Below are 15,515 nucleotides of genomic sequence, written 5' to 3' on the forward strand. Positions count from 1 at the left end.
CGGCCACATGACCTTGGAGGTGTCTACGGACAACGGCAGCTTTTCGGCTTAGAAATGGAGATGAGCACCAACCCACAGAGTCAGACATAACTGGACTTAACGTCAGGGGAAACCTTTACCTTTTACATAACAGTACCATGTATTGAACTGCTTTTTCTGTTGATTTGTTGTAAAACATGTTTTGGTGCTTAATTTGTATAATCTTAATGTAATTTGATGTTTAATAGGCTTTTCTTTCATCCCTCCTTATTATCCAACGTTTTCACTTATCCAACGCTTTTATTTTTCAGTGAATGTTTTTTTTTGGGGGGGGGGGGCAAAATTCTCTTCACCTACACTTAAAAATTTCCTAGGGCCGGCTCTGTGCATCTCATAAGCATGTGCATCTCTTGGCTCCCTAGTCCATTTGAGATAAATCAAAAAGGTTGCATACCCTGATCTATAATGTGAGAGGGGAATCACTAGTCCAAGGCAATTCAGTTCTAGTCCATAGCTTTTTCATCTTTAGTCTCACATCTGCATAGCAAACTATATATATAAAAATGTAATGTGACGTTTTATTATGGCAAAACCACTGAACCAAATCACACCAAATTTGGCCACAAAAGACATAGTCATCAAATCTATCCATTTCAAAAAAAAAACTAGAAAAATAAAAACCAAACAACAAATAAAGACAAATAAAACCCCAATTGCTTACCATGCAAGCGCAGAGCCCCCCCCCCCGAACTGAAACAACTACATTGCCCAGAAGACTTTGCATCTGCGGGTGGAGCCTAACCCACTTCCTCAAAATGTTGCCATAGTGGGTGGGGCTTCCAGCTGGCAACCATTGACAGCCGCTCCTTACCCTTTCCTCGCCCCCTTTCCCCCTCAGAAGAGAGAGCATGCCCTGAGAGAAATACAGCTGTACTATTATTGTAAGGGACTGTTCTCAGGAGGGAGAGCAGCCAGTATTTACATAGCTGTCATATCTCCTTTCTACAGATAAACAGACCTAGCACTTTAAGATGCTCCTCAGAAGGATTATTCATCTCTTTAAGATAACCTCTTTCTCTGGTCATCTTCCACCTCAGAGTCATTATTATTACTATTATTATTCTTCTCATTATTATTCAGGGAGGAAACAGCCAGGCTTTGAAACTACAAGGCCATTCAATGCTAATTGCCCTCTTTCTCTGCACACCCTCCACCTCACAGTCATTATTATTATTATTATTATTAGTTCAGTTCAGTTCAGCAATTTATTACGGTCTATGACCAGAATATATGGAAATGGGCACAGGTGCCCGAAAAGGGGAATTGCAGTTCCCATAAAAGTCAGATAAAAGAACAAGTTAAAAACATGCTATAATAAAAACAAATTAAAGTAAATATCAATCCACTAAGAGGCTCTGGAGGAGGATAGAGGGAGCATTTGCAGTATTTCAGTTATAACAGATTGCTCTAGCTACAGGCCCTGTGGGGTCAGTCATCGTCCGTCTGATGGAAATTGCTGCCGCACAGAACCTGGCGACACTGTAGGTTATTGCAGAACAGGAGTCTGAGAGCAGCAGAGAGGTGTAGTATCTTTCAGTACGGCCTGAATGTTGTAAAAGCCAAGGAGTGATGAAATTGATTCTAATATCTCTATAAAACATACACTGGAGGAACACGTGCTTGATAGTTTTGATATGGCCAGACTCACAAGGGCATAGTCTCTCCGGAGCAGGGGTCTTCCGGTACCTCCCCTCCAGTACTGCCGATGGGAGGGCATGGCATCTTGCAAGAGTGAAGGCTTTACGATGATTAGGCACCTCCAGGTTTGTTAAATAAGCCATGGGAGCGATGGTATATCTGTTGTCTGCACTAATGTTAAAGACTGGAGAGCAAGCTAAATCAGATTGTCGCTCTGTGTCCAGGATCGGTTGTCTGATGTGGATCTTAGCTTGGTCCCATCCCATGCTTAGTAGATGTTTTTGAGAGAAGCCTAGAGTTGCAATTTTTGTTGCTACTACCTTGTTCCATGTAGATTGAAACTCATCTCTCAGAGTTAGCGGGGCAAGGCCACATGGCGAGTGAGACAGATGCAGCCAGTAATTGAGAGTGGCTATCCATGCTCTCGCCTCCACTCTCACGAGGCCTGTCTCTAAACGCAGGATGGAGTTTGAGACGCATCTGGGGACTTGCATCGTTGATCTTAAAATTTTTGATTGTACCTGCTCCAGAGGGGCAAAGTTTGGGTAGGGGCCGAGCTGGGCTCCGTACATCATTTGTGCTATTGGTTTTGCCTCAAAGAGCTTAAGAGCTGCTGGAATATAGTGGCCTCCTCAAGTCTTGAGAAACTTTAGGATAGCGTGTGAGCTCTTCTGCACCGTCTCCGCTACGTAATCAGCATGTACTTTCCTATTTCCAGTGCAGTGAAAGAATACCCCCAGATATTTAAATCTTGAGACCTGTTCAATGTTGTGTCCATCTAGTCTCCATGTATGGTTCTTGGGTCGTTTCGCAAACTCCACAATTTTGGTTTTTTTTAAAAAGTTAAGGTGAAGCTGTTCTGCACTGCAATATTTTGCTAGGGCTCTCAGGGCTCTTTTCAGACCAACTTGGGTTCTGGATAGTAGCACTGCATCGTCAGCGTAATGCAGGATAGATAGGTACCTTCCTGCCAATTTTGGAGGGTGGTAGTCCATGTTGTAAAGGTGCTCCACCATGAAGTTGATATAAAAGTTAAATAATAGTGGGGCCAGAGTACATCCCTGTTTAACGCCTTTCTCTGTTTCAACTGCCCTACCCTGTTTCCCTGAAAATAAGACATCCCCAGAAAATAAGACCTAGTAGAGGTTTTACTGAATTGCTAAATATAAGGCCTCCCCCGAAAGTAAGACCTAGAAAAGTTTTTGTTTGGAAGCATGCAGGATCGGTAGATGTACATACCGTGGATTGTTGTACATAGAAATAAAGGTAGTAACAAGAAATAATAATAATAATAATAATAATAATAATAATAATAATAATAATAATATAACTTTATTCTTGTATCCTGTATTCTCCATCTCCCAGAAGGGACTCAGGGCAGCTTACACAGGGACAAGCCCAACAACAACATAAATTTACATACGAACAGAAATTTAAAACAGTAATTTAAAAACAGTATAGCAATAAAATATAATATAGAAATTCTTGAAAGGATTCACAGTTTGGTTATGCTGGTTTGTGATGACAACTACTGCACAGTAGATAATAAATTTTCATTTTTAAAAAATTTAACCATAAATGTGAATTCTTCTTTGTGGAAAAATAAGACATCCCCTGAAAATAAGACCTAGTGCCTCTTTGGGAGCAAAAATTAATATAAGACACTGTCTTATTTTCGGGGAAACAGGGTAGTAAGGTGGCCTTGAGAGCTACATCTTATTTTCAGTGTGGTCCCTTCATGTAGGGAACGTATTAGTTGCAGGAGTCATTTATCTATTGAAGTGGACCCAAGTTTTCCCCATAGCTTGACATGGGAGATAGAGTCAAAGGCTGCTCTAAAGTCTATAAATGCAGCATAGAGGGACAATGTTCTCTGGGAGGTATATTTTTCTATAAGGTGCTGTAATACTATGCACTGGTCGATGGTGGACCGTCCTTCCCTGAAGCCAGCTTGTTCCTTCGCAAGTATGCTTTCTTGCTCCATCCAGTCCAGCAATTTCCAGTACATATATATATGTATATATTTTGCTAATAGTATTAAGGAGGCTAATGGGTCTATAATTTGCCGGATCGTCCTGCCTCCCTTTCTTTTATATATGACTGCCATCCCCCAGTCCTTGGGTATTTGGCCGTATTTGTCGATACAGGTAAATAGAGATGCAAGGATAGGCGACCAAAAGTCCAAATTATTTTTGATGACCTCAGGCGGGATCGCATCCTCTCCTGGTGCCTTTCCCCGTTTAAGTTGGGCTACTAGTCTCTCTATTTCTGCGGTTGTCACCGGTGGCCAAGAGGGAAAGCTTTCCATTGATATGTTTGGACATACATATCTGCCTGCATTTTCCGAATAGGTGTCCCTGTATAGTTCTTGAAAGTATACTTCCCAATTTGCTGGCGAGATTTGGGAGTCAACTGCAGTTTGATCCCTGCTTCGTATGTTAGATGTAATACACCAGAAAGTGGTTGCATCCTTAGTCTTGACGGCTTCGATGAGCCGCTCCCAGTTGTTTTTTTATGGCCTCTCTCTTCTTGCGCGTTAATAGTTGTTTATAGTGTCTCTTTTGCAGCATAAGGTCTTGTGCAGTAGTTGAAGTGGGGTTGAATTTAAAACTGTGATAAACAGTGGAAAGTGCTTTTTTAGCAGAAAGACATTCCTTATCAAACCATGTTTGTGATTGTTGGTATGGTTGTCTCTGTAGCGGAGTCCTCTCTGTATTGTTGCCCTGACTTAGCTGACTTTGGAGCTCTTGGACAATATTTCCATAAGTTTCCATAAGAGCATTGGCGTTTTCGGCTGAGATCAAAGAGGTACGAAGGCTTGTAAGTCGCTCTGTTTTCAGCAGATCTGTTATTCTTTGATTCATTTGTAGGGTCCACTTAACTCGTTTATAGAATCCTTCTGCAAAGGTAGACTATAGGATTCTGTTAAATGGATTTCCCGGGAAAAACCATGTAGATGGAGTAACATTGGGAAGTGATCGCTCACAGGTTTGGGCATGATTTTTAGAGCTTTTGTAAAGGGGATAAGATCCCTTGAGATAGCTATATAGTCTATAGTGCTGGTTTTTCCACCTGAAAAGAAGGTGAATTCACCTGGATAATCTCCTTTCAGCGCCCCATTTAATATGTAGAGATTTAGCCTATATGTTATTTTGGCTAGGCATAGGCCTGCAAAGTTCGATTTCTGGTCTTTGGACCAGCGGAGGGGAAGGGGACTTTCTTCCTCACTGGCTCAGCCTTTATTGAGTAGGATTGGAATCCATTACTTGATATATCATCTACCACCCAGGTTTCCTGCATCAGTATGATGTGATGCTGGGCTAGATAGTCTAAGAAGGAGGGATCTTTTATAGAGGACTTCCACCCTGCAATGTTCCATGACAAAATGCTGAGTTTGTTCTTGTCTGGTGGTTTGAATGGTAAAGATTCTGAGAGTCAATTTATATCTGCATCTTGGGCAATGCCCCCAATTTCTCCAGTGAACACACAATTGTTGTAGAGATCTCTTACCTTCTCGGGTTGATGGCACGTTTGTTGCTGATGGTACTGTTCTTCAGTAATAGGTTTGATCTGTTTTGGCATTGGCATTTCTCGTATAGAGGTTGCATCTCCATCCTTCCAGGGTGCCGGGCACTGAATTGGGGTCAGGATGGAGGCTTCGTCCTCCTCATTCTGCATCAATATATTGTTGTCACAACCTGTTTCCAGGCTTGCCTCAATTGGGGGAGCAGTTGTTTTGCAGAGTGCCTTGCCACTAGAGGCGTAGGGTTTGGGTGGGACCTCTATTAAAGCTGTTGTAAGGATGCTATGTGGGGCAGCGCTGACGCTGGAGCTGGGTAACGCAGCACAGTTACCTGGGGTCTCGTAGTCCAGGGTAATTATATCTGCAGACTCAGGTTCATGGAGTGATTTGGTATCCATAGGGTGCTCCTTGGGGTTTTTTCCCAGATGAAGGTCCTGCATCCCAGAAGTGTATCCCTTTAAGCTTCCTGACCTCTGCTGAGTGTGTTTGACTCTGGAAACTAAGGGGAGAATCCTGTTGTTGTGAAATACTCGACTTGGAAAGAGGCCTTTTGCAGCAAGCTTAGATCTTTGGCGCAGCAGCAGTAAGGGTATTTGGTCTGAGAGAAGCTTAATATCACCCTTGTATGATGTGCATCAGAGGGCAGCATTTCTACAGAGTAGAGGTCAATTTGATTCATTTCTCTTTTAAGCAGATGATGCAGATGTCTTTTGGAGTGATAAGTGGAGTTCCAGGGAGGAAGCCTTCCTCTGTAGTAATAAACTGTTGTTATTATTATTATTATTATTATTATTATTATTATTATTGAGTTGCTGTGAACCATGAAAATGAGTAAAACCAGGCACCCAGCATTACAAAACTCTAGAACCAGAACAGTAAATAAAGAACAACATTCTGAAAACAGGAGAATTCCAGACAGGAAACAATGAGGGTCAGCTAACACCTCCCAACAAAAGATTCCCCCAGGAAGGAATCAGCCCGGCTTTCAAACTACAAGGCCATTCAATGCTATTATTATTATTATTATTATTATTATTATTATTATTATTATTATTATTATTATTATTATTATTATCCTATAACCAGGACAGTAAATAAAGAACAACACTCTGAAAACAGGAGAATTCCAGACAGGAAACAATCAGGGCCAGGCTTTGAAGCAGCGATACTACTCTGTACTACTGAAGCTGACCAACCAAAGATTCCCCTAGGTAGAAAGCAGACAGGCTTTGAAGTAGTTAGGCTATTAATTGCAATTCTAGCAGCCCAAAAGACCATTCCCCTAGAACGCAAGTACCCAGCCTTCCAAGCAGCAAGCCTATTCCTTTGTATTCCAGTTCACCAAAAAAAGGATTCCTATAAGAAGAAAGTGGCTGGCCAGGCTTTGAGGTTGCAAAGCTATTCACTGCTATTCCACCTGGCGAACAAACCATTCCCATAAGCCACAGCAACGCGTGGCCGGGCACAGCTAGTTTATTTATATATATATATATATATATATATATATATATATATATATATGTGTGTGTGTGTGTGGGGGGGGGGGGGCTGGTGGCACAGTGTGCTAAAGCGCTGAGCTGCTGAACTTGTGGACCAAAAGGTCCCAGGTTCAAATCCCGGGAGCGGATTGAGCACCCACTATTAGCCCCAGCTCCTGCCAACCTAGCAGTTCAAAAACATCCAAATGTAAGTAGATCAATAGGTACCGCTCTGGTGGGAAGGTAACAACTCTCCATGCAGTCATGCCGGCCACATGACCTTGGAGATGTCTATGGACAACGCTGGCTCTTTGGCTTAGAAATGGAGATGAGCACCAATACCCAGAGGGAAACCTTTACCTTTACCTCTTTTATATATATGTATATACACACACACATACATATATATATATATATACACACACACACACACACACACTAGCTTTGCCCGGCCACGTGTTGCTGTGGCATGGAAAATAAAGTAATAAGAAGTAGGCAGGCTTTGAAGCTGCAAGTCTATTAATTCCTGTGTATTTGTTTAGGTTTTTTTAATTGGATGTGTCGGTGTGTTGTGGCATAGTAACTTGGCTAGGTTGAGTAGGATTTAATGGCCTTGTAGCCATTGTATAGAAAGTAGGAAAACTGAGATTAAAAAAGGATCAAAAAGGGAGAAAGAGAGAAAAAAAACCAAAAAACCAAAAACAAAGCTAAAGTGTCCATCTATCTATCTATCTATCTATCTATCTATCTATCTATCTATCTATCTATATAAAAGGATAAAAAAAATCGGTCTAGGACAAAACAACAAAACTACACATCCCAGAAACACTAAACTTGGCAACACAACCCCTCAGCCATGCCTCTACGTTCAAACAACAAGAAAAAAGAAAAGAAAAAGGAAGTCCTAATTAGAGGGAGAGGAATAATTGTTTTTTATCCAATTGCTGCCACTTAGAAGGCTAAACTCTGCCCACTTGGTCTCCTAGCAACCTACTCAGCCCGGGGGACAGGTACAGTTAGGCCTCAGGCCTCTTCCACACTGCCTATAAGATACAGATTATCTTATTTTAACTGGATTATATGGCAGTGTAGACTCAAGGCCCTTCCACACAGCTATATTACCCATTTATAATCTTATATTATCTGCTTTGAACTGGATTATCTTGACTCCACACTGCCAGATAATTCACTTCAGTGTACATTTTATACAGCTATGTAGAAGGGGCCTCATATAATCCAGTTCTAAGCAGATAATATAAGATTATCAATATACAGTAGAGTCTCACTTATCCAACATAAACAGGCCGGCAGAACGTTGGATAAGTGTATATATTGGATAATAAGAAGGGATTCAGGAAAAGCCAATTAAACATCAAATTAGGTAATGATTATACAAATTAAGCACCAAACATCATGTTATACAACAAATTTGACAGAAAAAATAGTTCAATGCTCAGTAATGCTATGTTGTAATTACTGTATTTACAAATTTAGCACCAAAATATCACAATGAATTTAAAACATTGACTACAAAAACATTGACTACTAAAAGGCAGACTGCGTTGGATAATCCAGAACACTGGATAAGCGAATGTTGGATAAGTGAGATTCTACTGTAATATGAAATAATTACTGTGGTGATCCAGTCCAACCCCATTCTGCCATGGAGGACACAATCCAAGCACATCCAACAGATGGCCACCCAGCCTCAGAAGAAGAAGAAGAAGAAGAAGAAGAAGAAGAAGAAGAAGAAGAAGAAGAAGAAGAAGAAGAAGAAGAAGAAGAAGAAGAAGAAGAAGATCATACAATCATAATGTTAGGCGACACCCCTAAGGATCATCCAGTTCAACTTCCTTCTACTATGCAGGATGACACAAACCAAGCACTCCTGACAGATGGCCACCCAAGATCTGCACAGTAATAATACAAATCGAATCATAGAATCAGACAGTTAGGAGAGACCCCTAAAGGCCATCCAGTCCAACCCAATTCTGCCATGCAGGACACAATCCAAGCACTCCCAACAGATGGCCACCCAGCCTTTCAATACTACTACTAATAATAATAATAATAACTACATCATCATACAATCCTAAGGCTTAGAGTGACCCGTAAGGATCATCCAGAAGGACACAATCCAAGCACTCCTGACAGATGGCCATCCAGCCTCTACATAATAATGATGATGAAAATAATAATAATAATAATAATAATAATAATAATAATAATAATAATAATAATAGCATAGAATCCAAGAGTTTGGAGAGACCCCTAAGAGTCATCCAACCCAACCCTTTCTACTATGCAGCAGGACACAATCCAAGCATTCACAACACATGACAATGTATAAATACTACACAGGGACATAGACCCCCTCTACCCTCACCACTTTCACAGTACACAAACAACCAAATGCATACTAAACATAAAGACAACCATACAACAGACATTCAATACCACCACTACCTCAACAAGTTCTCACCAACACCACCAGACAACACCACAGCAATGCGTGGCCGGGCACAGCTAGTATTTATATAAAAAAGAAAAATAAATAAATCTGAACAAATGGTGATATAAAAATGCAAAAGTACTTGGCAAAGAAACACCCAAATGCCAATTTGAAATGAGAGCTCGATCTCATTTTAATAGGGTAATATTCTCCACTAATTTGAGGACCGTTGGCTATCTTAGGCTCTATATACACTGCCATATAAACAGTTTCTGAATGCAAATTAACTGCATTGAGCTGGATTATGTGGCAGTGTAGACTCATATAATCCAGTTCAAAGTAGTTAATCTGCATTCTGAAACTGGATTATATGGCAGTGTAGATCCAGCCCTAGTGGACTTAGGATAGACCTGTGTGTCCTTCAAGAGGAAGACTCCCATTGTGGGAGAAAGATAAGATATACATTAAAGAAATAAATTAATTAATAGTCATGAACTTGGGAGAAATAGCCAAGAATTGCCACTGCTGCCCTTATCAGCACATTTCCTCCTCATTCTGCCAAATGGTAGGGCTGGATCTACACTGTCATATAAAATTAAGATTACACTGCCATATAATCCAGTTCAAAGCAGATAGACTCATATAATCCAGTTCAAAACAGATAATGTTGATTATCTGCTTTGATCATCTGGATTATATAGCAGTTTAGATGCAGCCTGTGTTAAAGGTTCCCATCTGGTACTCTGTAAAATGAAGGATCTTCATCTTTAGAACCCTGCATATATTTGAATGTATCTGCATATTTAGCCTCTAAGTAAATGCATAAAATTGAGGGCTGGGACCATCAGGTGCAATTCTCATTAGCCCTTCTATGCTTGTGTTCACACTGATTAGTACTGCTCTTGTGACATATATGTGAAATAAGTCCTCTAGGATTCTGCCTCTGCTATTTATCATGCACAATTTCTATAAACCTTTGTTTCTTCAGCTTAAAATCAGTGTGATCTCTTTGTGCTCTTGTTGATCCTATTACATTCCTCCCTGCCACCTCATACTAAAGACAGAAATGAATGGTAATACATTGTCATTGGGTAGAGTCACTGAAAGTAGTCATTTCTAAGTTAACCTTTATTATTTTAGGTCCCCATTCCAATGACTGAAGGTCTTGATCCGATCTCAATGCTGACAGATGATGCAACAATTGCTAAATGGAACAATGAAGGCCTGCCTAGTGATACTATGTCCATACAAAATGCCACTATTCTTACAAATTGTGAACCTTGGCCTCTATTGATAGACCCACAGAGCCTCCGGTGGCCTAGGGGATAAAAGCCTCATGACAGAGAATTAAAAACAAAAAAAAACTGGTCCAGACAAGAATACTTGAATTTCCTATATCTTGAATCTGACGAACTAGGCCAAAATGACACTACCACATGGGTATCCGACATTAAGCCTAGCCTTTCTCTTAAGGATAATAAAAATGGCAGCATTCGCTGGGAACCTGATAAAATCACCACACTGGAAGACTGACTAAAATGCAGTAATAATAATAATAATAATAATAATAATAATAATAATAATAATAATAATAACTTTATTTTTATACCCCGCCCCATCTCCCCAGAGGGACTCGGAGCGGCTTACATGGGGCCATGCCCGACATAAAAATACAATAACAGCGATAAAACAATAAAAACAATTTTTCACATCGATAAGCAATAACAATCTATTCCCCAATTTGCTTACATGTAACTTAGCAGGGAAACCTATCTGTCCACAATTGTAAGACTTTTTGGCTGATAACTTAATTGTGGCCCTGCAGGAAACCTGGCTCCTTGCTTCAGACCAATCAATCAAAATCCCTGGTTTTGTAGGATGGACAAAGCCTGCAACTAAAATCGCAAAATACGGTAGACCAAATGGGGACCTAGCACTTCTGGTGAAGAGCGAACTAGGCTGGGCAGGAGAAAAAAAAATATTTTTTTAAGATCTCTCGGAGCAGTCAAACATTATTGCAGTACAATTTTCAACTATGAGCCCATTACAAAAGAATAAAACCTTCCCCCTGTCGTGGTCATTATAAACATATATATGGCTCCTATGTCATCCAGATTTGCTCAATACTCTACATGGGCATCTCTTGAGAGAGCTCTAGAAAAAGTTATCATTGAACATCCAACAGCATTAATAATTTTACTTGGAGATTTCAACGAAAAACTGGGAAGCTCAGCAAATAAACTGACAGAGCTATCTGGCATCCCAAAGGATGACCCGTCCTTCAATGCTGGATGGAACTCTAGAGACACTATTAGAAACAAAGCAGGGATTGAGCTGGTTTCTGTACTATACAAATTCAATCTTAAGTGGGGTAAGTAAGGAATACTGCTATCTTTTTACTTATCACTCAGCAAAAGCCAGTAGCACTCTGGACTATGTATGTGTTTCTAAGGAATTCATTGAGTTCTTCTCCGAGGTAACAGTCAAACCAAGGAAAGATAGTGATCACCAACCACTGTCAGCAGTTATTTATAGTCGCTCTGATATATGCCCAACAACTCCCATGGATGCGAAATTGATAAACTCCATGTCTACACTTCAATGTAAGAGATTAAAATGGCAGGCAGTCAATTTAATAGTCAACGAAGAATATCTATGTAACCTGCAAGCTGTTGCATATGGCGAAGTGATAAAAGCGTCTTCATCTGACCCTACCCAGGTTGTCCAAACCTTCACTGTTTTGTGCTCTAATCTCAAAAGTCTGCTCACATATTCGCTACACAACACAAGAAAAGATTCTATTGATAGAACAAACCCATGGTTTGACCAGGACTGCAAAAGATTGAGGAAGTCACTAAGAAAGAGCATGAGGAAAGCTATACGTTACCCTAATCAAGATCTGCACAATAATATGCTAACCTTGAGAAGGTCATACAAAAAACTGATTTCCCATAAGAAGTCCTTATACAATACAAATATCTGGTGTGAACTGGATTCTGCCTTACATTTAAAGAACTCAGTGATCTTCTGACAATTAGTTTCTTCAAAATTGAGACAAGTCAGATTCTCAACAGACTCCCCAATTCCTGCATCTCACTGGGAAACCTTCTATGGTGACCTCTTTAACAAGGCAGACAATTTAAACAATGTAAAATATGTAACAACGTATTATAATCCTGTCACCCTCCCGACCTGGCCACAAGTTGAGCCACATGAAGTAATATCCATTGCGTGGGTAGGAGGGCACACCTCCCAGCATGAAACCAAGGAAGACTCAAACATGTGGTTGGGTAAAAAATTGGCCACAACTTGTTTATTGATAACAGTAACAAAGGGGTTGGTCGACATGCATGGGTCCTGGATCTAACAGCTGTCAGCCCCGTGCTGACCGATACCAAGCACGCCAGGATGCAACCGGGTAAAAGACCAAGCCAGCATTACCCCACACCTCTGGCAAACCGGGCACTCCCCCCGCCTCCAATAGGGGGGGAGGCCAACCAGATCCAGGTTGCCCAAACGCCAACCAAAGTTGTGACGGAAAGATAACAAAACAATACCGCATGCAGGGTGGAAAGGGAGGACCAAAAGAAGCAGGCGTGGAGCCTGACCTGGTTAGAGGTCGCCTTATAAGGGCGACCCCAGCCAATAAACAGTGGGCCCTAGCCCACTGGCCAGAGGAGGGGGCAGGTTGCTGATAGGCTGCCTGTCCCCCAGTGGCGGGAAATTTCCCGCCGAGCAGGGGGCTTCTGGGAAGGAGAAGCCCCCTGGTGCCGCCATCTTCATGGGGAGGCACCCCCACCCCACAACGGACGCGCTCGGTAAGTCGGGTGCTGCTTTTGCGTGCGTAGGGGGACACACCTCCCAGCATGAAACCAAGGAAGACTGAAACACGTGGTTGGGTAAAAAAAATGGCCACTTGTTTATTGTTAACAGTAACAAAGTGGTTGGCCGACATGCATGGGCCCTGGATCTAACATCGGTCAGCCCCGTTACCCCGCACCTCTGGCAAACTGGGCACTCCCCCCGCCTCCAATAAGGGGGGAGGCCAACCAGATCCAGGGACCATGCCCAAACGCCACAAAAAAGGGGGATGGGGCACCCACTCCCCTTGCTGCCAACCCCATTCCTGCCATCAATAAACCAACCCCTACAGGCCATGACCCAACGAAAGGATGAAATAGCCCAACAGGGGAGGGGCACGGAGCCCTGACCCAAGAACAGGCCCAGTCCGAAAGTAATTATTCCCCTGGGGGAGCTGACATTACAAGTTGATGGAAGAGAAGCCCGAAAGTCCAAGCTAGGATGTGTTTTCATCCCGATCCAATCCAGATGTGTGTATGTTCCGGTAACCCTTCAGCCGCATGTTGACCTGCTGGCGCCATTCCTTGTTCTGTTAGCCCTTGTACCGGTGCCATTTCCTTTCTTGCCCTTTGAGACAGCCCTGTAGGGATGAGAAAGAGAACAGCCGGCAGTCCCCTTCGCCTCCATGAGCAGGCTTGGCCTAACACATGACATGTAAGCAGCAGACTTCCAGCGGCCCAAAGTCTTAATGATATTAACTGGCACACCTCCTAATGCTGCTGTGGTGGCAGCCCCAATCCTGAAGGAGTGTCCACCGAATTCCTCCCAAGGGAGGCCCAGATTTTTAAGGGATAAGCGGAAGATGGTCATGAACTGATATCTGGTCAGGGGGTTAGAGTTCCTATGAATAAACAGAGGACCTGGGGATGAACCACGGGTATCCAAAAAACGAGAAAGGGATCGGACCGGGCACATAAGTCCTGAATCCAACCCTGGATTTGGAGGGAAACTCCTTTCCCACCCTGGTCTGTCTTAGACTTGCAAACTCGAAGGACCAGGGAGTTGTCCCGTATAGAGATGTCCCCAAACTGCAGGGCCCTGCCTGAGGAGTCAGATTTTGAGTTAGCTACCACCTCCCCCAGAGGGAGAGCCCCAAAGAAAGTAGTAGTGAATGCCCCAGTAAACATGACCTCATAGCGTGACGAGCAGATCTGCTGGAGAGACGTGATGACCTGGCCCAAGGTGTAGAAAGACAGGGGACGCCTGGAATCTGGCTGCCTGGGTGACTGCTTGTTCCATCCCTTCAGGAGTTTCCTGATCCTGTATGCTTGGCAGGGATCCTCGAAACCGGCCATCTTGCAGTAGAAAGCAATTCCCGCAAGCTGGAGCCGCATGGCATGAGTCAACACCTTGGACCTCCTCTGGTGCATAATGAAGTGAAGTACCTCATGCCACATTGACACCTTGTTATATCTATCAAGGAAATGGAGCCATACCTTGAGGTCCTCACGCATTCCAAGTGTCACCCGGATCCTGTAGTGGGGTGCACGCACTCCCGCAGTGGCTTGGGCAACGCGGGCACAGAAGGGTCTACCTGGGGATACTATCTTACAGGGAAAGTTAAGGTGGCCCAGGAGGGTCTGTAGTTCCTTCAGCATCACCTTCCGCTTACCTGCTGCTTCTCTGATCCGTGACCGGAGCGAAGAGAGCTTGTCTGTTGGCAGGCAGGACACTCCCCTGACAGAATCAAGCTGGATACCCAGATAAACAATGGAGGAGAAAGGCCCCTCCGTCTTTTCCTGTGCCAGAGGGATACCAAAAACCTTGGCCAAGGCCTTGAAAGTCCTGAGCAAGCGGGCACAATAATCAGAATCTGGCCTCCCAACAAAAAGAAAATTATCCAGATAATGAGTTATGAACCTAGAATGGGACACCGTCCTGGCCACCCATTCAAGGAAGGTGCTGAAAAGCCGCACAGCTGACTGCACAGCCCATGGGCATGGCCTTGTCAAAGTACCACTGGTCATTAAATTTGAAACCCAAAAGATTGAAATCAGCCGGATGCACCAGAAGGAGTCTGAATGCAGACTGAATGACGCATTTTGCCATAAGGGCTTGTGGACCATTTGCCTGTACCAAATTGACTGCGTGATCGAAAAAGGCATATTTAACAGAGCAGAGTTCTGCGGGGATTGCATCATTGACAGGATCCCCTTTCGGGTACGAAAGGTGGTGGATCAGGCAAAATTCACCCAGAGCCTTCTTAGGGACCACACCAAGCAGGGATACTCTGAAATTATCAAGTGGAGGGGCCTGAAAGGGCCTTTCAATTCTGCCTGCAGCTAGCTCCTTAGCAATTTTATTGCTAAGCACCTCTGGCAGCTGAGCTGCCGACTTTAAATTGCCCGAGGTGAAGGCTTTACGGGGGCCTACCACCAGGATGCAGAAACCAAAAGAGAAATCTTTGAGGAAGGTGGCTGCTGCCCTGGCGGTATTAGCCTTAAGCCAAAGCAGCATGGGTGCAAGCTGAACAGTGGTGTTGGCAAGAGAGAATGTGCAGGAAGAGGGCTCACTTACCCTGTCC

General features: G+C 43.0%; 1 protein-coding gene across 1 annotated transcript in view; it reads left to right on the plus strand.

Moving 5' to 3' along the window:
- LOC100566766 (dynein axonemal heavy chain 11) overlaps positions 1 to 15,515 on the plus strand; it is a 371,602-nt gene that overhangs the window by 282,913 nt on the left and 73,174 nt on the right. The window contains 1 exon segment of the mRNA XM_062961877.1: positions 12,870 to 12,948. Within this exon segment, the coding sequence (XP_062817947.1) occupies positions 12,870 to 12,948 (79 nt within the window).

The sequence above is a fragment of the Anolis carolinensis genome, chromosome 1 (assembly GCF_035594765.1).
Source record: "Anolis carolinensis isolate JA03-04 chromosome 1, rAnoCar3.1.pri, whole genome shotgun sequence".
In the NCBI taxonomy this organism is placed as follows: Eukaryota; Metazoa; Chordata; class Lepidosauria; order Squamata; family Dactyloidae; genus Anolis; species Anolis carolinensis.